This window comes from Pleurodeles waltl, chromosome 10 (genome assembly GCF_031143425.1).
Source record: "Pleurodeles waltl isolate 20211129_DDA chromosome 10, aPleWal1.hap1.20221129, whole genome shotgun sequence".
NCBI lineage: Eukaryota > Metazoa > Chordata > Amphibia > Caudata > Salamandridae > Pleurodeles > Pleurodeles waltl.
In genome coordinates, this window is record NC_090449.1 from 498,737,983 (window position 1) to 498,763,755 (window position 25,773).

The 25,773-nt window shown below is 50.1% G+C and overlaps 1 protein-coding gene across 5 annotated transcripts in view; it reads left to right on the plus strand.

The window, feature by feature from the left end:
* The window catches only part of SMARCC1 (SWI/SNF related BAF chromatin remodeling complex subunit C1), an 845,345-nt gene that overhangs the window by 191,443 nt on the left and 628,129 nt on the right, over positions 1 to 25,773 (plus strand). For all 5 annotated transcript variants that reach the window (XM_069210868.1, XM_069210871.1, XM_069210870.1 and 2 more), the window contains exon 10: positions 20,031 to 20,149. In XM_069210868.1, the coding sequence (XP_069066969.1) occupies positions 20,031 to 20,149 (119 nt within the window). The remainder of the gene's footprint in view (positions 1 to 20,030; positions 20,150 to 25,773) is intronic.

Genomic DNA, 25,773 nt, shown 5'->3' on the forward strand with positions numbered 1-25,773 from the left:
GGTAAGTTGGGGGGCGGGGGTGGCGGCACAAGTAGGAACAGAAAGTACACCCTCAGCGGCACAGGGGCAGCCGGGTGCAGAGTGCAAACAGGCGTCAGCTTTTGTGTAGAAAGCAATGGGGAGACCTAGGGGTCTCTTCAACGATGCAGGCAGGCACAGGAGGGGGGGGGGGGACTCCTCTGGGTAGCCACCACCTGGGCTAGGCAGAGGGTCGGCTGGGGGGTTGCCCCTGCACTAGAGTTCGGTTCCTTCAGATCCTGGGGGCTGTGGGTGCAGTGTTGGTTCCAGGCGTCGGGTCCCTTGTTACAGGCAGTCGCGGTCAGGGGGAGCCTCTGGATTTCCTCTGCAGGCGTCGCTGTGGGGGCTCAGGGAGGTCAAATCTGGCTACTCATGGGCTCGCAGTTGCCGGGGAGTCCTCCCTGTAGTGTTCGTTTTCCGCAGGTTGAGCCGGGGGCGTCGGGTGCAGAGTGGAAAGTCTCACGCTTCCGGCGGGAAACGTGAAGTCTTTTAAGTTGCTTCTTTGTTGCAGAAAGTTGCAGTTTGTTGAACAGGGCTGCTGTTCTCAGGAGCTTCTTGGTCCTTTTAGATGCAGTGCAGTCCTCTGAGGCTTCAGAGGTCGGTGGTCCCTGTTGGATGCGTTGCTGTTGCAGTTTTCGTCGAAGTAGGAAGACAGGCCGGTGGGGCTGGGGCCATATCAGTTGTCGTCTCCGTCTTCACTGCAGGGCAGCAGTACTTCTTCTTTAGGTTTCAGGAATCTATCTTCCTCGGTTCTCGGAGCCCCTAAATACTGAATTTAGGGGTGTGTTTAGGTCTGGAAGGGCAGTAGCCAATGGCTACTGGCCCTGAGGGTGGCTACACCCCCTTTGTGCCTCCTCCCTGTGGGGATTGTGGCACATCCCTAATCCTATTGGGGGAATCCTCCATCCACAAGATGGAGGATTTCTAAAGGGGCTGTCCTGACTGGGGGTGACTCCTCCTTGTTTTCCTCATTATCTCCTCCAGCCTTGCCGCCAAAAGTGGGGGCAGTGGCCAGAGGATCGGGCATCTCCACTAGCTGGGATGCTCTGTGGTGCTGTAACAAAAGGGGTGAGCCTTTGAGGCTCACCGCCAGGTGTTACAGTTCCTGCAGGGGGAGGTGAGAAGCACCTCCACCCAGTACAGGCTTTGTTCTTGGCCACAGAGTGACAAAGGCACTCTCCCCGTGTGGCCAGCAAAATGGCTGGTGTGTGGCAGGCTGGCAAAAAGTAGTCAGCCTACACTGGAAGTCGGGTATGTTTTCAGGGGGCATCTCTAAGATGCCCTCTGGGTGTATTTTACAATAAATTGCACACTGGCATCAGTGTGCATTTATTGTGCTGAGAAGTTTGATACAAAACTTCACAGTTTTCAGTGTAGCCATTATGGAACTGTGGAGTTCGTGTTTGACAAACTCCCAGACCATATACTCTTATGGCTACCCTGCACTTACAATGTCTAAGGTTTGGCTTAGACACTGTAGGGGCATAGTGCTCATGCACTTATGCCCTCACCTGTGGTATAGTGCACCCTGCCTTAGGGCTGTAAGGCCTGCTAGAGGGGTAACTTACCTATGCCACAGGCAGAGTGAGGTTGGCATGGCACTCTGAGGGGAGTGCCATGTCAACTTAGTCTTTTTCTCCTCACCAGCACACACAAGCTGCGAGGCAGTGTGCATGTGCTGAGTGAGGGGTCCCCAGGGTGGCATAAGACATGCTGTCGCCCTTAGACACCTTCCCTGGCATCAGGGCCCTTGGTACCCGGGGTACCAGATACAAGGGACTTACCTAGGTGCCAGGGTTGTGCCAATTGTGGAGACAAAGGTACAGTTTAGGGAAAGAACACTGGTGCTGGGGCCTGGTTAGCAGGGTCCCAGCACACTTTCAAATCATAACTTAGCATCAGCAAAGGTAAAAAGTCAGGGGGTAACCATGCCAAGGAGGCATTTCCTTACACCAACTCATTCACAATATTCTCATGGTTGATCTTTGGGATCTCTGACCCGAATCCTATTCCTGCCAATGACCCGGACTTATACCTTTCCAAAATTTACCCACCAGAAGACGCTACTGCATACACGCAGGTTATCTCTAGAGCAGCAGCTTACCATGGGGTGCTAATGCACAGTGAACCTTTTGAAGACGATTTTCTTTTTAACACCTTATCCTCCACGCACTCACGATATTAGTGCCTCTCAATGGTACCTGGCATGATTAAGCATGCAAATGAGATATTCAGTGAGCCGGTCAAAGCTAGGGCTTTAACACCACGCATTGACAAAAAATATATGCCTGCACCTACAGACACTGCTTACATTACCCACCAAGTATCTCCAGACTCGGTGGTTGTGAGTGCTGCCAGAAAGAGGACTAATAGCCAGTCGTCAGGGGATGCTCCTCCCCCTGACAAAGAGAGTAGGAAATTTGATGCTGCTGGCAAGAGGAGAGCGACACAAGGTGCTAACCAATGGCTAATTGCAAACTTGCAAGCCTTGCTAGCAAGGTGTGATAGAGCCCGCTGGGACGAGATGCGAGAACCCCTACAACACCTGGCAAAAGAACACTAAAAAGAGCACAACAGATTGTTGAGGAGGGTCAGGCCATAAGTAACAACCAAATACAGTCTGCCCTTGATGCTGCAGATACAGCAACTAGAAGCATGAAAACTGCTGTTACCATATGCAGACATGCATGGCTATGTTCCTCTGGGTTCAAGCCAGAAATACAGTAGGCAGTGCTGAATATGCCTTTCAATAAAAAACACCTGTTTGGTCCTGATGCTGATACTGCCCTAGAAAAACTCAGGAAGGACTCGGACACTGCCAAAGCAATGGGAGCCTTATATACAACACCTTACAGAGGCTCCTTTCATAGACAATCATTTAGAGGAGGATTCAAGCCACAATCCAAAGAGGCTTCTACCTCCCAGGCAAAACATGGGCAACAACAGCTATATCAGAGAGGGGGATTTAGAGGTTCTTATAGAGCCCAGCACTTTAGAACCAGAGGCAAATTCCAGGCCTCAAAACAAGCCACTACCCCATCTAAACAGTGACTTATTAACCATCACTCAACCCCATACATCTCCTGTGTGGGGCAGACTGCAGCAGTTCCACTCCCAATGGCACCATTCACCGCAGACCAATGGGTATTGTCAATTATCCGCAATGGCTAATGCCTAGAATTGATTTCTACCCCTCCAAACATTCCTCCAAGTTATCACAAGTAGTCCCCAGAATACAATGTTCTATTACAACAAGAGGTACAATCTCTACTACTAAAACAGGCAATAGAATTGGTCCCACACCCTCAACAAGGAACAGGAGTATACTCACTATACTTTCTCATTTCCAGAAAGGATGGCACTCTCAGACCCATCTAGACCTCAGATCCCTAAATCTATATATCCTGTCAGAACTCTTTCACATGGTAACTCTGCAGGATGTCATTCCACTACTACAAAAACAAGATTACATGACTGCATTAGATATCAAGGATGCGTATTTCTATATACCCATCCATCCAGCTCACAGAAAATATCTCAGATTTGTAATAGCAGGAAAACATTATCAATTCAAAATTCTGCCATTCGGCATAACAGCTCCAAGAGTATTTACAAAATGTCTAGCAGTAGTAGCAGCCTGCCTAAGAAGACAACACATACATGTCTTTCCTTATTTAGATGATTGGCTATTAAAATCAAGCAATTTTACACAATGTCAACAGCACACTCAAGACACAATAGAGACCTATACTAGGGTTCACTCTCAACTACCAAAAAATCCCATCTTCAGCCAGCACAGGTGCAACCTTACCTAGGTGCTATTCTCAATACGCAAAAAGCCTTAGCCTATCCAAATCCACAAAGGATGCAAGCTTTCCAAAATCTCATACCACAAATGCAGCCAAATCAACAATACACTGTAAGATTTATCATGAAACTATTGGGAATGATGACATCCTGCATAGCAATAGTCCCGCATGCAAGACTAAACATGAGAACACAACAACAGTGCCTTTCACAGCAATGGTCTCAAGCACAGGGTCAGTTGCAACATCTAGTGTTGTTAGACCGCCAAACGCACAGGTCCCTTCAATGGTAGAATCTCAGCAATTTAATGAAGGGGCGGTCATTTCAAGACCGTGTGGCTCGGACCACAATAACAGATACATCAATGGTAGGTTGGGGAGGTCATCTCAACAACCTTACCATTCAAGGAGAATGGGATTCAAAACAGCTAAATTATCACATAAACCACTTAGAATTATTAGCTGTGTTCCTCGCCCTAAAAGCGTTTCAACCACTTCTCAAACACAAGACTGTCTTGATAAAAAGAGACAATATGACGACCATGTATTACCTAAAGAAACAAGGCGGGACACATTCATCTCAACTGTCCCTTCTAGTCCAAACAATATGGAAATGGGCAATTCACAATCACATTCATCTACTAGCAGAATACATCCCAGGAATAAACAATCAGCTAGCGGATCTCCTAAGCAGAACACACCAACAGATACATCAATGGGAAATTCACTCTCAAGTACTTCATCAGTACTTTCAAAAGTGGGGGACACCTATGCGCAACAAGCAAAAATGCAAAATGCCAAAATTTCGCATCCAGACGTCTAAGGGCAATGCTCTATGGATCAACTGGTCAGGGATATTTGCCTACGCTTTTCTCCCTCTCGCACTACTTCCATTTCTGGTCAACAAACTGCGTCAGACCTCTCTCCCCATGATACTCATAGCCCCAATGTGGGCACAACAACATTGGTACACATTACTCCTAGACCTGTCAGTAGTACCTCACTACATACTTCCAAACAGGCCGGATTTGTTAACACAAAACAAAGGACAAATCAGACATCCAAATCCCAGTTGTAAGGAAATGCCTCCTTGGCATGGTTACCCCCTGACTTTTTGCCTTTGCTGATGCTATGTTTTGAATTGAAAGTGTGCTGAGGCCTGCTAACCATGCCCCAGCACCAGTGTTCTTTCCCTAACCTGTACTTTTGTATCCACAATTGGCACACCCTGGCATCCAGGTAAGTCCCTTGTCACCGGTACCCCTGGTACCAAGGGCCCTGATGCCAGGGAAGGTCTCGAAGGGCTGCAGCATATCTTATGCCACCGTGGGGACGCCTCACTCAGCACAGACACACTGCTTGCCAGCTTGTGTGTGCTGGTGAGGACAAAACGAGTAAGTCGACATGGCACTCCCCTCAGGGTGCCATGCCAACCTCACACTGCCTATACAGTATAGATAAGTCACCCCTCTAGCAGGCCTTACAGCCCTAAGGCAGGATGCACTATACCATAGGTGAGGGCACCAGTGCATGAGCACTGTGCCCCTACAGTGTCTAAGCCAAACCTTAGACATTGTAAGTGCAGGGTAGCCATAAGAGTATATGGTCTGGGAGTCTGTCAAACACTAACTCCACAGCACCATAATGGCTGCACTGAAAACTGGGAAGTTTGGTATCAAACTTCTCAGCACAATAAATGCACACTGATGCCAGTGTACATTTTATTGTGAAATACACCCCAGAGGGCACCTTGGAGGTGCCCCCTGAAACCTTAACCAACTACCTGTGTAGGCTGACTGGTTTTAGCAGCCTGCCACACTCGAGACATGTTGCTGGCCACATGGGGAGAGTGCCTTTGTCACTCTGGGGCTAGTAACAAAGCCTGCACTGGGTGGAGATGCTATCACCTCCCCCAGGCAGGAGCTGTAACACCTGGCGGTGAGCCTCGAAGGCTCACCCCCTTTGTTCCAGCTTCACAGGGCATTCCAGCTAGTGGAGTTGCCCGCCCCCTCCGGCCACGGCCCCACTTTTGGCGGCAAGGCCGGAGGAGATAATGAGAAAAACAAGGAGGAGTCACTGGCCAGTCAGGACAGCCCCTAAGGCAACCTGAGCTGAAGTGACTCTGACTTTTAGGAATCCTCCATCTTGCAGATGGAGGATCCCCCCAATAGGGATAGGAATGTGACCCCCTCCCCTTGGGAGGAGGCACATAGAGGGTGTAGCCACCCTCAGGGCTAGTAGCCATTGGCTACTGCCCTCCCTGACCTAAACACACCCCTAAATCCTGTATTTAGGGGCTCCCCTGAACCTAGGAAATCAGATTCCTGCAACTTAAGAAGAAGAGGACTGCTGAGCTGAAAAACCCTGCAGAGAAGACGGAGACACCAACTGCTTTGGCCCCAGCCCTACCAGCCTGTCTCCCCCCTTTGGAAGAAAACTGCTCCAGCGACGCTTTCCCCAGGACCAGCGACCTCTGAATCCTCAGAGGACTGCCCTGCTCTAAAAAGACCAAGAAACTCCAGAGAACAGCGGCCCTGTTCAACACAGACTGCAACTTTGTTTCCAGAGGAGCAGCTTTAAAGACCCCTGCAATCCCCGCCAGAAGCGTGAGACTTGCAACACTGCACCCGGCGACCCAGACTCGACTGGTGAAGAAACAACGCTACAGGGAGGACCCCCAGGCGACTCCAAGACTGTGAGTAACCAAAGTTGTCCCCCCTGAGCCCCCACAGCGACGCCTGCAGAGGGAATCCCGAGGCTCCCACTGACCGTGACTGTCTGAATCTAAAATCCCGATGCCTGGAAAAGACCCTGCATCCGCAGCCCCCAGGACCTGAAGGATCGGAACTCCAGTGCAGGAGTGACCCCCAGGAGGCCCTCTCCCTTGCCCAGGTGGTGGCTACCCCGAGGAGCCCCCCCCCTTGCCTGCCTGCATCGCTGAAGAGACCCCTTGGTCTCATTGAAACCTATTGAAAACCCAACGTGTGTTTGCACACTGCACCCGGCCGCCCCCGTGCTGCTGAGGGTGTACTTTCTGTGCTGACTTGTGTCCCCCCCGGTGCCCTACAAACCCCCCCTGGTCTGCCCTCCGAAGACGCGGGTACTTACCTGCTGGCAGACTGGAACCGGGGCACCCCCTTCTCTCCATTGAAGCCTATGTGTTTTGGGCACCACTTTGAACTCTGCACCTGACCGGCCCTGAGCTGCTGGTGTGGTGACTTTGGGGTTGCTCTGAACCCCCAACGGTGGGCTACCTTGGACCCCAATTTGAACTCCGTAGGTGGTTTACTTACCTGCAAGAACTAACAATAACTTACCTCCCCTAGGAACTATGAAAATTGCACTGTGTCCACTTTTGAAATAGCTGTATGTGTTTTATGTAAAAAGTATATGCTGTTGTGATTATTCAAAGTTCCTAAAGTACTTACCTGCAATACCTTTCAAATGAGATATTACATGTAGAATTTGAACCTGTGGTTCTTAAAATAAACTAAGAAAATATATTTTTCTATACAAAAACCTATTGGCCTGGAATTGTCTCTGAGTGTGTGTTCCTCATTTATTGCCTGTGTGTATGTACAACAAATGCTTAACACTACTCCTTTGATAAGCCTACTGCTCGACCACACTACCACAAAATAGAGCATTAGTATTCTCTTTTTGCCACTATCTTACCTCTAAGGGGAACCCTTTGACTCTGTGCATACTATTCCTTACTTTGAAATAGTGCATACAAAGCCAACTTCCTACACCAGTGCTCTCAACTTAGCGATTTGGCTCCTGAAGTCATAGAATTTGGATACTTACAACTTCCATTAGAATGCATGGAAGTTCTCAAACAAGCATACAACTAGGCAGTGCTATGCTAACAAATGGAAACAATTGGTTTATTACTGTCAATCTAAAAATACTGACCCACTCACAGCATCAATACATGATATTGTATGCTACCTACTTCATTTGCAGAAGTCAAATTTAGCTTTCTCGTCTATTAAAATTAATCTTACTGCCGTATCAGCATATTTGCAGATTATATAACACACCCCTCTCTTTAGAGTTCCAGTTATCAAAGCCTTCATGGATGGACTAAAATGTATTATTCCACCTAGAACACCACCTGTTCTTGCTTTGAATCTCAATATTGTACTCACCAGACTAATGGACCCACCTTTTGAACCCACGCATTCCTCTGAAATTAAATGCTTAACCCGGAAAGTTGCTTTCCTAGTGGCCATTACTTAATTGCGTACAGTTAGTGAAATACAAGCATTCACTCTGAAAGAACCTTTTTTCCAAATACACAAACATCAAGTTGTACTTGGAACTAATCCAAAATTTCTGCCAAAAGTTGTATCACCTTTTCACATAAACCAAACAGTGGAATTGCCAGTCTTTTTCCCAAGGCCAGATTAAATTTCAGAAAGAGCCTTTCACTCTCTTGACCTTAAAAGAGCTGTAATGTACTATGTGGATAGAACAGAAGAATTCAGAAAAAAAAACAGCTTTTCGTTGCTTTTCAACAACCTCATAAAAATAATCCTATCTCTAAACAAGGGTTAGCAAGATGGATTGTTAAATGTATACAAACATGTTACATTAAGGCAAAAAGACAACTTTTAGTCACACCTAAAGCACATTCCACTAGGAAAAAAGGTGCATCTATGGCATTTTTAGGAAACATACCAATGGCAGACATATGTAAAGCTGCCACATGGTCTACAGCACATACATTTACAAAGCATTACTGTGTAGATGTATTTTCAAAGCAACAGGCCAATGTTGGTCAAGCTGTCTTAACAACATTATTCCAAACAACTCCAACTCCTACACGCAAGCCACTGCATTGCTTGGGGGAGAGTGTAGGAAGTTGGCTCTGTATGCACTATTTCAAAGTAAGGAATAGTATGCACAGAGTCCAAGGGTTCCCCTTAGAGGTAAGATAGTGGCAAAAAGAGATAATACTAATGCTCTATTTTGCGGTAGTGTGGTCGAGCAGTAGGCTTATCAAAGGAGTAGTGTTAAGCATTTATTGTACATACACAAGCAATAAATGAGGAACACACACCTAGAGACAATTCCAGGCCAATAGGTTTTTGTATAGAAAAATATATTTTCTTAGTTTATTTTAAGAACCACAGGTTCAAGATTTACATGTAATACTTTAAATGAAAGGTATTGCAGGTAGGTACTTCAGGAACTTTGAATAATCAAAATAGCATATACACTTTTCAAATAAATCACATATAGCTATTTTAAAACTAGACAGTGCAATTTTCAACAGTTCCTGGGGGGAGTAAGAGTTAGTTAGTTTTTGCAGGTAACTAAACCACCTACGGGGTTCAAGTTTGGGTCCAAAGTAGCCCACTGTTGGGGGTTCAGAGCAACCCCAAAGTAACCACACCAGCAGCTCAGGGCCGGTCAGGTGCAGAGTTCAAAGTGGTGCCCAAAACGCATAGGCTTCAATGGAGAAGGGGGTGCCCCGGTTCCAGTCTGCCAGCAGGTAAGTACCCGCGTGTAAAGAAATGGCTCCCTGTTGCAGTTACCCCCCACTTTTTGCCTGATACTGATGCTGACTTGACTGAGAAGTGTCCTGGGACCCTGCTAACCAGGCCCCAGCACCAGTGTTCCTTCACCTAAAATGTACCATTGTATCCACAATTGGCACACCCTGGCATTCAGATAAGTCCCTTGTAACTGGTACTTCTAGTACCAAGGGCCCTGATGCCAAGGAAGGTCTCTAAGGGCTGCAGCATGTCTTATGCCACCCTGGAGACCTCTCACTCAGCACAGACACACTGCTTGCCAGCTTGTGTGTGCTAGTGAGGACAAAACGAGTAAGTCGACATGGCACTCCCCTCAGGGTGCCATGCCAGCCTCTCACTGCCTATGCAGTATAGGTAAGACACCCCTCTAGCAGGCCTTACAGCCCTAAGGCAGGGTGCACTATACCATAGGTGAGGGTACCAGTGCATGAGCATGGTACCCCTACAGTGTCTAAACAAAACCTTAGACATTGTAAGTGCAGGGTAGCCATAAGAGTATATGGTCTGGGAGTCTGTCAAACACGAACTCCACAGCACCATAATGGCTACACTGAAAACTGGGAAGTTTGGTATCAAACTTCTCAGCACAATAAATGCACACTGATGCCAGTGTACATTTTATTGTAAAATACACCACAGAGGGCCCCTTAGAGGTGCCCCCTGAAACTTAACCGACTGTCTGGGTAGGCTGACTAGTTCCAGCAGCCTGCCACACCAGAGACATGTTGCTGGCCCCATGGGGAGAGTGCCTTTGTCACTCTGAGGCCAGTAACAAAGCCTGCACTGGGTGGAGATGCTAACACCTCCCCCAGGCAGGAACTGTGACACCTGGCGGTGAGCCTCAAAGGCTCACCCCTTTGTCACAGCCCAGCAGGGCACTCCAGCTTAGTGGAGTTGCCCGCCCCCTCCGGCCACGGCCCCCACTTTTGGCGGCAAGGCTGGAGGGAACAAAGAAAGCAACAAGGAGGAGTCACTGGCCAGTCAGGACAGCCCCTAAGGTGTCCTGAGCTGAAGTGACTCTAACTTTTAGAAATCCTCCATCTTGCAGATGGAGGATTCCCCCAATAGGGTTAGGATTGTGACCCCCTCCCCTTGGGAGGAGGCACAAAGAGGGTGTACCCACCCTCAGGGCTAGTAGCCATTGGCTACTAACCCCCCAGACCTAAACACACCCTTAAATTTAGTATTTAAGGGCTACCCTGAACCCTAGAAAATTAGATTCCTGCAACTACAAGAAGAAGGACTGCCTAGCTGAAAACCCCTGCAGAGGAAGACCAGAAGACGACAACTGCCTTGGCTCCAGAAACTCACCGGCCTGTCTCCTGCCTTCCAAAGATCCTGCTCCAGCGACGCCTTCCAAAGGGACCAGCGACCTCGACATCCTCTGAGGACTGCCCCTGCTTCGAAAAGACAAGAAACTCCCGAGGACAGCGGACCTGCTCCAAGAAAAGCTGCAACTTTGTTTCCAGCAGCTTTAAAGAACCCTGCAAGCTCCCCGCAAGAAGCGTGAGACTTGCAACACTGCACCCGGCGACCCCGACTCGGCTGGTGGCGATCCAACACCTCAGGAGGGACCCCAGGACTACTCTAAGACTGTGAGTACAAAAACCTGTCCCCCCTGAGCCCCCACAGCGCCGCCTGCAGAGGGAATCCCGAGGCTTCCCCTGACCGCGACTCTTTGAACCTAAAGTCCCGACACCTGGGAGAGACCCTGCACCCGCAGCCCCCAGGACCTGAAGGACCGGACTTTCACTGGAGAAGTGACCCCCAGGAGTCCCTCTCCCTTGCCCAAGTGGAGGTTTCCCCGAGGAATCCCCCCCTTGCCTGCCTGCAGCGCTGAAGAGATCCCGAGATCTCTCATAGACTAACATTGCGAACCCGAAGCCTGTTTCTACACTGCACCCGGCCGCCCCCGCGCTGCTGAGGGTGAAATTTCTGTGTGGGCTTGTGTCCCCCCCGGTGCCCTACAAAACCCCCCTGGTCTGCCCTCCGAAGACACGGGTACTTACCTGCAAGCAGACCGGAACCGGGGCACCCCCTTCTCTCCATTCTAGCCTATGTGTTTTGGGCACCACTTTGAACTCTGCACCTGACCGGCCCTGAGCTGCTGGTGTGGTGACTTTGGGGTTGCTCTGAACCCCCAACGGTGGGCTACCTTGGACCAAGAACTAAGCCCTGTAAGTGTCTTACTTACCTGGTTAACCTAACAAATACTTACCTCCCCTAGGAACTGTGAAAATTGCACTAAGTGTCCACTTTTAAAACAGCTATTTGTGAATAACTTGAAAAGTATACATGCAATTTTGATGATTTGAAGTTCCTAAAGTACTTACCTGCAATACCTTTCGAATGAGATATTACATGTAGAATTTGAACCTGTGGTTCTTAAAATAAACTAAGAAAATATATTTTTCTATGTAAAAACCTATTGGCTGGATTTGTCTCTGAGTGTGTGTACCTCATTTATTGTCTATGTGTATGTACAACAAATGCTTAACACTACTCCTTGGATAAGCCTACTGCTCGACCACACTACCACAAAATAGAGCATTAGTATTATCTCTTTTTGCCACTATCTTACCTCTAAGGGGAACCCTTGGACTCTGTGCATGCTATTCCTTACTTTGAAATAGCACATACAGAGCCAACTTCTTACACCGCGTCTTCGGAGGGCAGACCAGGGGGGTTTTGTAGGGCACCGGGGGGGACACAAGTCCACACAGAAAGTACACCCTCAGCAGCGCCGGGGCGGCCGGGTGCAGTGTGCAAACAAGCGTCGGGTTTGTAATAGGAATCAATGGGAGACCAAGGGGTCTCTTCAGCGGTGCAGGCAGGCAAGGGTGGGGCTCCTCGGGGTAGCCACCACCTGGGCAAGGGAGAGGGCCTCCTGGGGGTCACTCCTGCCCTGGAGTTCCGATCCTTCAGGTCCTGGGGGCTGCGGGTGCTTGGTCTTTTCCAGGCGTCGGGATCTGGAAATCAGACAGTCGCGGTCAGGGGGAGCCTCGGGATTCCCTCTGCAGGTGTCGCTTGGGGGCTCAGGGGGGACAACTTTGGTTACTCACAATCTTGCAGTCGCCTGGGGGTCCTCCCTGTAGCGTTGTTTCTTCACCAGTCGAATTGGGGTCGCCGGGTGCAGTGTTGCAAGTCTCACGCTTCTGGCGGGAATTGCAGGGGTCTTTAAAGTTGCTCCTCTGGAAACAAAGTTGCAGTCTTTGTTGAACAGGGCCGCTGTTCTCGGGAGTTTCTTGGTCCTTTTAGAGCAGGGCAGTCCTCTGAGGATTCAGAGGTCGCTGGTCCTGGGGAAAGCGTCGCTGGAGCAGTTTTCTTCCGATGGGGGGAGACAGGCCGGTAGGGCTGGGGCCAAAGCAGTTGGTGTCTCCGTCTTCTCTGCAGGGTTTTCAGCTCAGCAGTCCTCTTCTTCTTTAGGTTGCAGGAATCTGAGTTCCTAGGTTCAGGGGAGCCCTTAAATACTAAATTTAAGGGCGTGTTTAGGTCTGGGGGGTTAGTAGCCAATAGCTACTAGCCCTGAGGGTGGGTACACCCTCTTTGTGCCTCCTCCCAAGGGGAGGGGGGGGGTCACATTCCTATCCCTATTGGGGGAATCCTCCATCTGCAAGATGGAGGATTTCTAAAAGTCAGAGTCACCTCAGCTCAGGACACCTTAGGGGCTGTCCTGACTGGCCAGTGACTCCTCCTTGTTATTCTCATTATTTCCTCCGGCCTTGCCGCCATAAGTTTGGCCGTGGCCGGAGGGGGCGGGCAACTCCACTAGCTGGAGTGCCCTGTGGTGCTGGAACAAAGGGGGTGAGCCTTTGAGGCTCACCGCCAGGTGTTACAGCTCCTGCCTGGGGGAGGTGATAGCATCTCCACCCAGTGCAGGCTTTGTTACTAGCCACAGAGTGACAAAGGCACTCTCCCCATGTGGCCAGCAACATGTCTCTAGTGTGGCAGGCTGCTAAAACCAGTCAGCCTACACGGGTAGTTGGTTAAGGTTTCAGGGGGCACCTCTAAGGTGCCCTCAGGGGTGTATTTTACAATAAAATGTACACTGGCATCAGTGTGCATTTATTGTGCTGAGAAGTTTGATACCAAACTTCCCAGTTTTCAGTGTAGCCATTATGGTGCTGTGGAGTCCGTGTTTGACAGACTGCCAGACCATATACTCTTATGGCTACCCTGCACTTACAATGTCTAAGGTTTTGCTTAGACACTGTAGGGGCACAGTGCTCATGCACTGGTGCCCTCACCTATGGTATAGTGCACCCTGCCTTAGGGCTGTAAGGCCTGCTAGAGGGGTGACTTATCTATACTGCATAGGCAGTGTGAGGTTGGCATGGCACCCTGCGGGGAGTGCCATGTCGACTTACTCGTTTTGTCCTCACCAGCACACACAAGCTGGCAAGCAGTGTGTCTGTGCTGAGTGAGGGGTCCCCAGGGTGGCATAAGATATGCTGCAGCCCTTAGAGACCTTCCCTGGCATCAGGGCCCTTGGTACCAGGGGTACCAGTTACAAGGGACTTACCTGGATGCCAGGGTGTGCCAATTGTGAAAACAAAATTACAGGTTGGGGAAAGAACACTGGTGCTGGGGCCTGGTTAGCAGGCCTCAGCACACTTTCAATTCAAAACATAGCATCAGCAAAGGCAAAAAGTCAGGGGGTAACTATGCCAAGGAGGCATTTCCTTACAGAGTAACTGCTTTGTAGTCTATGCATAGCATGTGTATCTGCTGCTACACATGCCATTGAACGGAAAATGCCACTTACCTAGTGTACATATGTTTGTGGCCTGTAGTGCTGCAGATTCACATGCAACCTCCCTCCTCCCCGGAAGCCTGTAGTCATTGCAGTTTTTTTTCTAACTTGTTTGTAAAGAAATGGCTCCCTGTTGCAGTTACCCCCCACTTTTTGCCTGATACTGATGCTGACTTGACTGAGAAGTGTGCTGGGACCCTGCTAACCAGGCCCCAGCACCAGTGTTCTTTCACCTAAAATGTACCGTTGTCTCCACAATTGGCACAACCCTGGCACCCAGGTAAGTCCCTTGTAACTGGTACCCCTGGTACCAAGGGCCCTGATGCCAAGGAAGGTCTCTAAGGGCTGCAGCATGTCTTATGCCACCCTAGTGACCCCTCACTCAGCACATGCACACTGCCTCACAGCTTGTGTGTGCTGGTGAGGAGAAAATGACTACGTCGACATGGCACTCCCCTCAGGGTGCCATGCCAACCTCACACTGCCTGTGGCATAGGTAAGTCACCCCTGTAGCAGGCCTTACAGCCCTAAGGCGGGGTGCACTATACCACAGGTGAGGGCATAGGTGCATGAGCACTATTCCCCTACAGTGTCTAAGCAAAACCTTAGACATTGTAAGTGCAGGGTAGCCATAAGAGAATATGGTCTGGGAGTCTGTCAAAAACGAACTCCAGAGCTCCATAATGGCTACACTGAATACTGGGAAGTTTGGTACCAAACTTCTCAGAATAATAAACCCACACTGATGCCAGTGTTAGATTTATTAAAAAAATGCACACAGAGGGCATCTTAGAGATACCCCCTGTATTTTACCCAATTGTTCAGTGCAGGACTGACTGGTCTGTGCCAGCCTGCTGCTGAGAGACGAGTTTCTGACCCCATGCGGTGAGAGCCTTTGTGCTCTCTGAGGACAGAAACAAAGCCTGCTCTGGGTGGAGGTGCTTCACACCTCCCCCCTGCAGGAACTGTAACACCTAGCAGTGAGCTTCAAAGGCTCACGCTTCGTGTTACAATGCCCCAGGGCACTCCAGCTAGTGGAGATGCCCGCCCCCTGGACATAGCCCCCACTTTTGGCGGCAAGTCCAGGAGAGATAATGAGAAAAACAAGGAGTCGTCACTGGCAGTCAGGACAGCCCCTAAGGTGTCCTAAGCTGAGGTGACTCTGACTTTTAGAAATCCTCCATCTTGCAGATGGAGGATTCCCCCAATAGGATTAGGGATGTGCCCCCCCTCCCCTCAGGGAGGAGGCACAAAGAGGGTGTAGCCACCCTCAGGGCTAGTAGCCATTGGCTACTGCCCTCCCAGACCTAAACACACCCCTAAATTCAGTATTTAGGGGCACCCCAGAACCTAGGAAACTAGATAACTGCAACCTAAGAAGAAGAGGACTGCTGAGCTGAAAACCCCTGCAGAGAAGACGGAGACACCAACTGCTTTGGCCCCAGCTCTACCGGCCTGTCTCCACACTTCTAAAGACACTGCTCCAGCGACGCATTCCCCATGGACCAGCGACCTCTGAATCCTCAGAGGACTGCCCTGCTCTAGAAGGACCAAGAACTCCCGAGGACAGTGGCTCTGTTCACCCAAGACTGCAACTTTGTTACAAAGGAGCAACTTTAAAACAACTACGTTTCCCGCCGGAAGCGTGAGACTTGCTACTCTGCACCCGACGGCCCCGGCTCGACTTGTGGAGAAACAACACTTCAGGGAGGACTCCCCGGCGACTACGAGACCGTGAGTAGCCAGAGTTGCCCCCCCTGAGCTCCCACAGCGACGCCTGCAAAGGGAATCCCGAGGCTCCCCCTGACCGCGTCTACCTGACTCCCAGATCCCGACGCCTGGTAAAGACTCTGCACCCGCAGCCCCCAGGACCTGAAAGATGGGAACTCCAGTGCAGGAGTGACCCCCAGGAAGCCCTCTCCCTTGCCCAGGTGGCGGCTACCCCGAGGAGCCCCCCCCTTGCCTACCTGCATCGCTGAAGAGACCCCTTGGTCTCCTATTGATTTCCATTGGAAACCCGACGTTTGTTTGCACACTGCACCCGGCCGCCCCGTGCTGCTGAGGGTGTACTTTCTGTGCTAACTTGTGTCCCCCCCGGTGCCCTACAAAACCCCCCTGGCCTGCCCTCCGAAGACGCGGGTACTTGCCTGCTGGCAGACTGGAACCGGGGCACCCCCTTCTCCATTGAAGCCTATGCGTTTTGGGCACCACTTTGACCTCTGCACCTGACCGGCCCTGAGCTGCTGGTGTGGTAACTTTGGGGTTGCTCTGAACCCCCAACGGTGGGCTACTTTGGACCCAAACTTGAACCCCGTAGGTGGTTTAGTTACCTGCAAAAACTAACTAACTCTTACTCCCCCCAGGAACTGTTGAAAATTGCACTGTCTAGTTTTAAAATAGCTATATGTGATTTATTTGAAAAGTGTATATGCTATTTTGATTATTCAAAGTTCCTGAAGTACCTACCTGCAATACCTTTCATTTAAAGTATTACATGTAAATCTTGAACCTGTGGTTCTTAAAATAAACTAAGAAAATATATTTTTCTATACAAAAACCTATTGGCCTGGAATTGTCTCTGAGTGTGTGTTCCTCATATATTGCTTGTGTATGTACAATAAATGCTTAACACTACTCCTTTGATAAGCCTACTGCTCGACCACACTACCGCAAAATAGAGCATTAGTATTATCTCTTTTTGCCACTATCTTACCTCTAAGGGGAACCCTTGGACTCTGTGCATACTATTCCTTACTTTGAAATAGTGCATACAGAGCCAACTTCCTACACATTTTCTTTCTTGTAGAATGTGCTCTAGGAGTGATCAAAAGTTGTCTTTTTGCTTTGATATAGCATGTTTGTATGCATCTAACAGTCCATCTTGCTAACCCTTGTTTTGATATAAGATTGCCTCTGTGGTTTTTGAAAAGCAACGAAAAGTTGTTTTGTTTTTCTAAATGCTTTAGTCTGTCTATATGGTACATAAGAGCTATTTTGAGATCTAGGGTATGAGGACCTCTTTGTGCCACAGAGTCTGGATGTGAAAAGGAAATACTACTTTTGGTAGAAATTTTGGATTTGGTCTAAGTACAACTTTATGTTTGTGTACTTAGAAAAAAGGTTCCTCAAGAGTGAACGCTTGTATTTCATTAACTCTTCTTAAAGAAGTAATAGCTACACGGAAGGCAACCTTCCATATCAAAAATTGAATTATATTATACATTTCTTTACCAAGATTTGTTAATTAAAAAGACAAAAATGAATGAACCTGGTAGCAAGGTAGAATCATAGTTGTGTTATGCAGTGTTTTGGCACAGCACTTAATATAGCTAAAAAGCAAAATGGCTCTATTTCAATATCAGAGGTAATATTGATTAAAAAGTAACAAGGATTGGAGGGAAAGGGAATGGATAACAGAGAAGAAACAGACATATGGCAGGTTAAGTCTCATTGAACTTACTCTTAAAGTAGAACCTGTTGTGAAATTTTAGTGAAATAAGTTTATATATAGTATCTTTAGCCCCAGGAAGGGTTTTGACATAAGTGTACTCCCTCCTGTAGGAAAATCACCCCCGTTTTGGCATGGTTACTCCCACGTTTTGCCTGATGTCAGTGTGCTTAGACTGTTGTAAGTGGGATCCTGCTAATCAGGACCCCGGTGATTGCGCAATCTCCTCCAAATTTGGTTGTTTTGGTACATCATACACCCCACAATTGACGTACCTCTGTAAGTCCCTTGTAGGTGGTACTTGGGTAGCTGGGGCATTGTTACACCAGGGTCTCCCAGGGGCTGCAGCATGTGTTATGCCACCCAGAGGAGCCCATACAAACTGTCTGCAGGCCTACCATTTGTAGCCTGCGTGAAATGGTGCATGCACCTTTTCACTGCCTTTCACTACAGCAGCGCAAAGTTAGTCACCCCAAAGGGCAGGGTGGAGGTCCCTACGTATGTCGGCACCGCTGCATGCGCAGAGGTGCCCCTATGAACTTCAGTTTCTATTCCCTGGACTTTGCAATTGTGGGGAAGCCATTTTATCTATATAATGGGCACTGGTCACTTACCTGTGCTCCAGCTACATAATGGTAACTCCGATTTTGGGCATGTTTGGTATCAAACATGGTGGAATCATAACCCAAAACTGATTCCAATATTGATGGCATAATTCACTGCACCTTGGTGGAATTCTTAGAGGATCCCCCAGTTCTGCTCCTACCAGTCTTTCAGGGTTTGCGGGTAGCCAACGCTGCTGCAGCCTCCCAGTCACATTTCTGCCCTCCCTTTGCTTGACCAACTCGAGCAGGGGACTGCAGAACAAAGGATTTCCTACAGGAGAGTGTGCAACTGCCTCTCCTTTGGAAATAGGTGTTACTGGGTTGGGTAGAGGTAGCCTCTGCGTACCATTGGACTGCTCTGAAGGGCACATTCGGTGCCCTCCTTGCATAATCCAGTTTGCAGCAGTACAGGGACCTCCTGTCCCTACTCTGACGTGAAACTCACAAAGGACAGGGGAGTGACCACTCCCCTGTCCATCTCCACCCCTAGGGTGGTGTCCAGAGCTCCTCCAGGTCACCACTTGGTTCTGCCATCTTGGATCCAAGATGAGCAGAGGACTCTGGGAGCGTTTGACTGGGAGGGCCAGGCAGCTGATGTCCATGACCTCTCTTGATAGGTGGTCACTCCAGAGAGTGACCAAACCCCCTTTTTGGGCTATTTGGGGACTCCCTTGTGGGTGGGTCCCCAGATTTGTTTTGCAAGATACTGTAAGGAACTCTCCACAAGACATCTTTTGCTCTTGGCCACTGGAACTGCTGCTGGGCTACACAGGAACTAGACGAGCCTGCACTGCCTGAGAAGACTTTTCTTTTCCACATTCTTTCCACGGCTCCTGTCAGCATTCTGCAATGGGGTCGGCAAGACTTCGACTGCTCCAAGAAGCAAGAAGGAATGTCCCTTGGAGTGAAGGAGTCACTTCCCTGCAGCCGCAGGCATGTAAGGCAACAACATCCAGGTGGTGGGATCTTATTGGACCCCGCAGCTGGACTTCATCCTGACGGCCCTGATTTCCAGCTACAGAAGGGGGGGGGGGCATTGCCTCCTGCCCCACCTGTGTGGATTGAACTCTGTCTCCTTCTTTGGCAGGTCCTTCTTGTTCCGGAATCCACCCTTGGGTTCCACTGGCCTGGTCCTGTTTCTGCATTTTGCTAACCACGACGTCACCATGTTAGCCAATGAACGACAGGGTAACTTAACTTTCTGTACCCGACTGCTGGGGATTTTCTGGGTACTTACCTTTTGGGGTTCCTTTCTTCCACAGCCTTTGGCTAACTACTCCATACACTCTAGTGAGGGGCATACATTTGCATTCCATTTTTTTAGTATATGGTTTGGCTCCCTTATTATTTTCCTGAGTACTTACTGGTGTATATTCTGTGTGCTTATACCTCCAGAGGGAGGTATACCAATGGTAGTCTAGTTTGATGTGCCTATAATAAAGTACCTTTATTTTTGCAACACTCTGGTTTCTTTCATGTGTGATAAGTTACTGTGTGACGACTGTGGTATTGCAAGTGCTTCACATGCCTTCTAGATAAGTCTTGGCTGCTTACCACCGCTACCCTAGAGAGACCTGGCTGTCTAGACACTGTAACACTATCTAGTCAGGGTTGCCTGGACCCAGTATGAGGTGTAACACCATAGGTGTGCACCACATACTGGGCCAGCTTACCATACCTCCATATTGCTGTCTCATTTGATTTTCTTTAGCAGGTCCCACAGTGATTTATAAGGTTGAATCACCTTTTGCCATGAAGCCAGTTCCACCGGTTTATTTGAGCGTGCTACTCACTAAGTTTAAAGTGTTATAAGGATTACATTTTGTTCTTAACTTGTAATTTATTATTGTTTGGCAGCCCGCCCGTAGTCCTGAAAGGAAGGACCGAAGGACATCTGGAAGTGCAAAGAAGAGAAAACGTTCACCCTCTCCACCACCCACACCTACTGAGTGCAAGAGAAAGAGTGCCAAAAAAGGGTAAGGACCCACATCTTAACTTTTTGTGTGTGTGTTTTTCTTTTTCCTGAAGTAAAGGTCTGTGGATATTTCTCCATTTATACTCCTTGTGAGCTGCAATCCCCTCATTACTACTGGAATTTTACCGTTAATTTTTTTTTATTTTTTTTTAATTAATTTGTGGGTATTGCCTCTAAAGCAGTGTATACTCAATCTGATAGACTTCTATTTGCAGATTCCTTACCTTTGAATTTCCCCAGGCATCAGTCTGGATCTCGAGATTTTTCTTTGAGCAGTACATCTGCTCACAGTTAGGTGGTGTCGGTCGATTCCGCGGGCGTCGTTGGCGTTGTGGTCTCCATGGTGACGTCACGGTCCTAAACAGGCACCACCCCTGCGCTCTGATGTCAGTTGTTTACTTTCTGCGCTAGCCTACGCGCAGATCAGGAGAAGAGCTACCTCAGTCACTTTTTGACTACAACAACATTTTTGTCAAATTCTTTCGGACAAGGTCATGGATGCGTTGAGGGATGTCGCGCAAGACCGGTTTCAAGCCCTGCGACTCCTGTCACCGAATGATGGTGACGGATCTGCACCTCGTGTGTCTTTGGTGCCTGGAGCGCGATCACGAATTGAAGTCGTGCTCCGAATGTCTGGCCATGAACCCGAAAGCTTTGAAGGAGCGGGCCTGAAAGCTAATGTCAAATCTGCGTGCACACCGTCTCGTTTGAGGGGAAGGTCTCGAGACAGAGGACGAAGACTGGTAGTGTCTCCAAGGCCTAAGTCATCAGGACATTCGGGTCATAAGAAAAAAGTCGAAGAAGGACAAGCTTTCTTCGACTTCACCCCGTCACTCGGATGATGCACGCGTGAAGAGCGTCGACGCTCTAGGCCTCGGACCCTTCATCTGGTTCTGCTCTGCGCTTCCCCGACTTCCCTGAAGCCGGAGCCACCCCTGCCCAGCTCAAAGAGTTTTAGGAGGCAATGCGTCTCATTTATGGGCAGACCAACCCACCTTCGGCGCCCTCGGCACAGGTGAGTTGGTGGGGTCCCCCTCGGGTTCGAACTAGTCTGCTTCAGCCACGGCTCCGGAGGGCTTCTCCGGATCCAATCTCGATCCGCCACGATGCCGGATGTGCCACACCGACTGTCCTCAGCATCGTCGGGTCAGATGTTGACGCTCCCGACGTCGGTTGGGCGCACAATCGACGTTGATCCCATTCTCCTACCCAACGACCCAGAGCAGGTACGACGTTGCTCAGTGCTGATTCCGTTCTCTATGGGTTCTCCTGGGCTCAGGGTTGATCCAGACCCTTATGCTTATGGATAAGGATATGGGGAGAGTTTGGAGGGGACTCTGGACCCTTTAGAATACCAGCTTGAACCCCCAAATGGAATGGGTGAAGTATTTGGGTGATGCTAGTGGTCTCCTGGCACTGGTATTCTCTCTCCTCCTACCGTGGCTAATGAGGAGGGCGCCTCATACTCCATGGTGGTGAGAAGGGCAGCTGAGGTCTTGGACCTTGAGCTACCTTCTGTGGAGGTCAGGCCTAATATCCTAACCAACGTGCTTCAGCCAGGGTCTTCCACATCAGAACCCCATCTTCCCTTTAATAAGACACTGACGGATGTCCTTTTGGGTACTTGGTCTAGACCCAGCACAGGGGCTCCTGTGAATAGGACGATTGCCTGCCGCCATCGACCTGAATTCCTCACCCAACACCCGGGAACCTTGTCATCCAGGCTTCATCTTCATCAGGTGCATTCCCTGCGGCATCCCCGGATAGGGAATCAAAAAGACTGGACAACTTCGGGAAGAAGTTGTTTTCTTCCAACAGTCTAGCGCTGCGGTCTGTAAACTTCATACTTGTATAGCGCACTACTCACCCATTAGGGTCTCAAGGCGCTGTACGCATACCGCTGTGGAACCCCTCCTGGCTTTTCCCTGTGAGGTGCCCACTCCTGGGCAACCTCCAAGGTGAAGCCAGGCATCCCAGCGCTGTTGGGGCCGTTGTGGAGATTAAGCAAGCTATTGCCCAGAGTTACAGAGTGGGACTCATGAATTAGATTAGGCACCGATGCGAGAATTATCAGGTCTGAGGAAATTGAGCCCAAGACCCGCCGAGGCGGGAATTGAACCCTGGTCCCGGGCCAGCTTTCTGCATCAGGGTCTGCCGCTCTAACCATTGAGCCACACTTCTCCACAGTGAACACAGCATGCCCTTTGGGCCGATATTCCCATACTCTTAGGGATACAGTTGTGCAAGTGCTGCCTAGAGTTCCGGAGGGGGCCTGGACTGTCCTTTCCCAAGCCGTGACAGATGGGAGGGACGCAGCAAAGTTCATGATTTGTTTTGGACTGTATACGATCTACTCTCTGGGCAGATCGGTTGCATCGACGGTGGCATTGAGATGCCACGCCTGGCTGAGAACATCTGGCTTCTCAGGGGATGTCCAGCAATCTGTGATGGGCATGCCCTTTGATGGCATGCGTCTCTTTGGAGACAAGGCGGACTCTGCGCCCGATCGCTTCAAGGATTCCCGAGCCACGGCCCGGTCCCTTGGCCTTATGCCTGCTCCTAGACCCCACCAAGTCTGCCTTTTGCCCCTTTCGTGTCTACGGAACGGGCACCCAACCATGTTCTTTCCCTCCTAGCCATCGACCCGCGCATGGCGTACAGCCCCTGCGCGGCCGCGGGATCGCACACCCCTGGTGATCAGGGAGCCAGCGGGTCACCCAGTCCACCCCTCCCCCTCCTCAGCCTCCAAGCCTTCCTAGTCCACGGGTACACCAGGAACCAGATGGTGGCAGGATTCGCCATCACCTGCCTCAATGGCAATCCATTACCTCGTACAGGTGGGTTCTCCAGATTGTTCGAAGTGGCCACTCCCTCCTCTTCCAGACACCTCATGCAGCCATGCCACCTTCATACAATCCAAAATCGCCTGCAACGTATTCAAAACGCCTCGGCCCGCCTCATCCTCGACATACCCCGCAGCAGCCACATCTCCGCACACCTGAGACACCTGCACTGGCTCCCAGTCAGCAAAAGGATCACCTTCCGACTTCTCACCCACGCACACAAAGCCCTCCACGACAAGGGACCGGAATACCTCAACAGACGCCTCAGTTCTACGTCCCCACCCGCCTCCTCCGCTCCTCTGGCCTCGCACTCGCTGCTGTCCCTCGCATCCGCCGCTCCACGGCGGTTGGGAGATCTTTCTCCTTCCTGGCGGCCAAGACCTGGAACTCCCTCCCCACCAGCCTCAGGACCACCCAGGACCACTCCGCTTTCCGGAGACTCCTAAAGACCTGGCTGTTCGAGCAGCGATAACCCCCCCTTTTTCCCCTAGCGCCTTGAGACCCGCACGGGTGAGTAGCGCGCTTTATAAATGTTAATGATTTGATTTGATTTGATTTGATTTGATTTGATACAATCGAAGATCATTTGGCGCTTCTCTGCGAAGAAGTCCAAGCCCTTTTGGCCAAAAAAGCTATAGCGAGGGTTCCTCTGCCAGAAGTAGATCATGGTTGCTATTCCCGCTACTTTCTGGTGTCGAAAAAGGACAAGGGACTTTGTCCTATATTAGATCTTAGGTCCCTCAACCTCTTCCTCAAGAAGAAGTTCAAAATGTTGACAGTAGGTCAGGTCCTATCTGCCCTGGACCCCGGAGACTGGATGGTAGCGTTGGACTTTCAAGACGAATACTTCCATGTAAGGAAATGCCTCCTTGGCATGGTTGCCCCCTGACTTTTTGCCTTTGCTGATGCTATGTTTACAATTGAAAGTGTGCTGAGGCCTGCTAACCAGGCCCCAGCACCAGTGTTCTTTCCCTAACCTGTACTTTTGTATCCACAATTGGCAGACCCTGGCATCCAGATAAGTCCCTTGTAACTGGTACCTCTAGTACCAAGGGCCCTGATGCCAAGGAAGGTCTCTAAGGGCTGCAGCATGTCTTATGCCACCCTGGAGACCTCTCACTCAGCACAGACACACTGCTTGCCAGCTTGTGTGTGCTAGTAAGGACAAAACGAGTAAGTTGACATGGCACTCCCCTCAGGGTGCCATGCCAGCCTCTCACTGCCTATGCAGTATAGGTAAGACACCCCTCTAGCAGGCCTTACAGCCCTAAGGCAGGGTGCACTATACCATAGGTGAGGGTACCAGTGCATGAGCATGGTACCCCTACAGTGTCTAAACAAAACCTTAGACATTGTAAGTGCAGGGTAGCCATAAGAGTATATGGTCTGGGAGTTTGTCAACCACGAACTCCACAGCACCATAATGGCTACTCTGAAAACTGGGAAGTTTGGTATCAAACTTCTCAGCACAATAAATGCACACTGATGCCAATGTACATTTTATTGTAAAATACACCCCAGAGGGCACCTTAGAGGTGCCCCCTGAAACTTAACCGACTATCTGTGTAGGCGGACTAGTTTTAGCAGCCTGCCACAAACCGAGACATGTTGCTGGCCCCATGGGGAGAGTGCCTTTGTCACTCTGAGGCCAGTAACAAAGCCTGCACTGGGTGGGGATGCTAACACCTCCCCCAGGCAGGAATTGTCACACCTGGCGGTGAGCCTCAAAGGCTCACCTCCTTTGTGCCAACCCAGCAGGACACTCCAGCTAGTGGAGTTGCCCGCCCCCTCCGGCCAGGCCCCACTTTTGGCAGCAAGGCCGGAGAAAATAATGAGAAAAACAAGGAGGAGTCACTGGCCAGTCAGGACAGCCCCTAAGGTGTCCTGAGCTGAAGTGACTCTAACTTTTAGAAATCCTCCATCTTGCAGATGGAGGATTCCCCCAATAGGGTTAGGATTGTGACCCCCTCCCCTTGGGAGGAGGCACAAAGAGGGTGTACCCACCCTCAGGGCTAGTAGCCATTGGCTACTAACCCCCCAGACCTAAACACGCCCTTAAATTTAGTATTTAAGGGCTACCCTGAACCCTAGAAAATTAGATTCCTGCAACTACAAGAAGAAGGACTGCCTAGCTGAAAACCCCTGCAGAGGAAGACCAGAAGACGACAACTGCCTTGGCTCCAGAAACTCACCGGCCTGTCTCCTGCCTTCCAAAGATCCTGCTCCAGCGACGCCTTCCAAAGGGACCAGCGACCTCGACATCCTCTGAGGACTGCCCCTGCTTCGAAAAGACAAGAAACTCCCGAGGACAGCGGACCTGCTCCAAGAAAGGCTGCAACTTTGTTTCCAGCAGCTTTGAAAGAACCCTGCAAGCTCCCCGCAAGAAGCGTGAGACTTGCAACACTGCACCCGGCGACCCCGACTCGGCTGGTGGAGATCCAACACCTCAGGAGGGACCCCAGGACTACTCTAAGACTGTGAGTACCAAAACCTGTCCCCCCTGAGCCCCCACAGCGCCGCCTGCAGAGGGAATCCCGAGGCTTCCCCTGACCGCGACTCTTTGAATCCAAAGTCCCGACGCCTGGGAGAGACCCTGCACCCGCAGCCCCCAGGACCTGAAGGACCGGACTTTCACTGGAGAAGTGACCCCCAGGAGTCCCTCTCCCTTGTCCAAGTGGAGGTTTCCCCGAGGAACCCCCCCCTTGCCTGCCTGCAGCGCTGAAGAGATCCCGAGATCTCTCATAGACTAACATTGCGAACCCGACGCCTGTTTCTACACTGC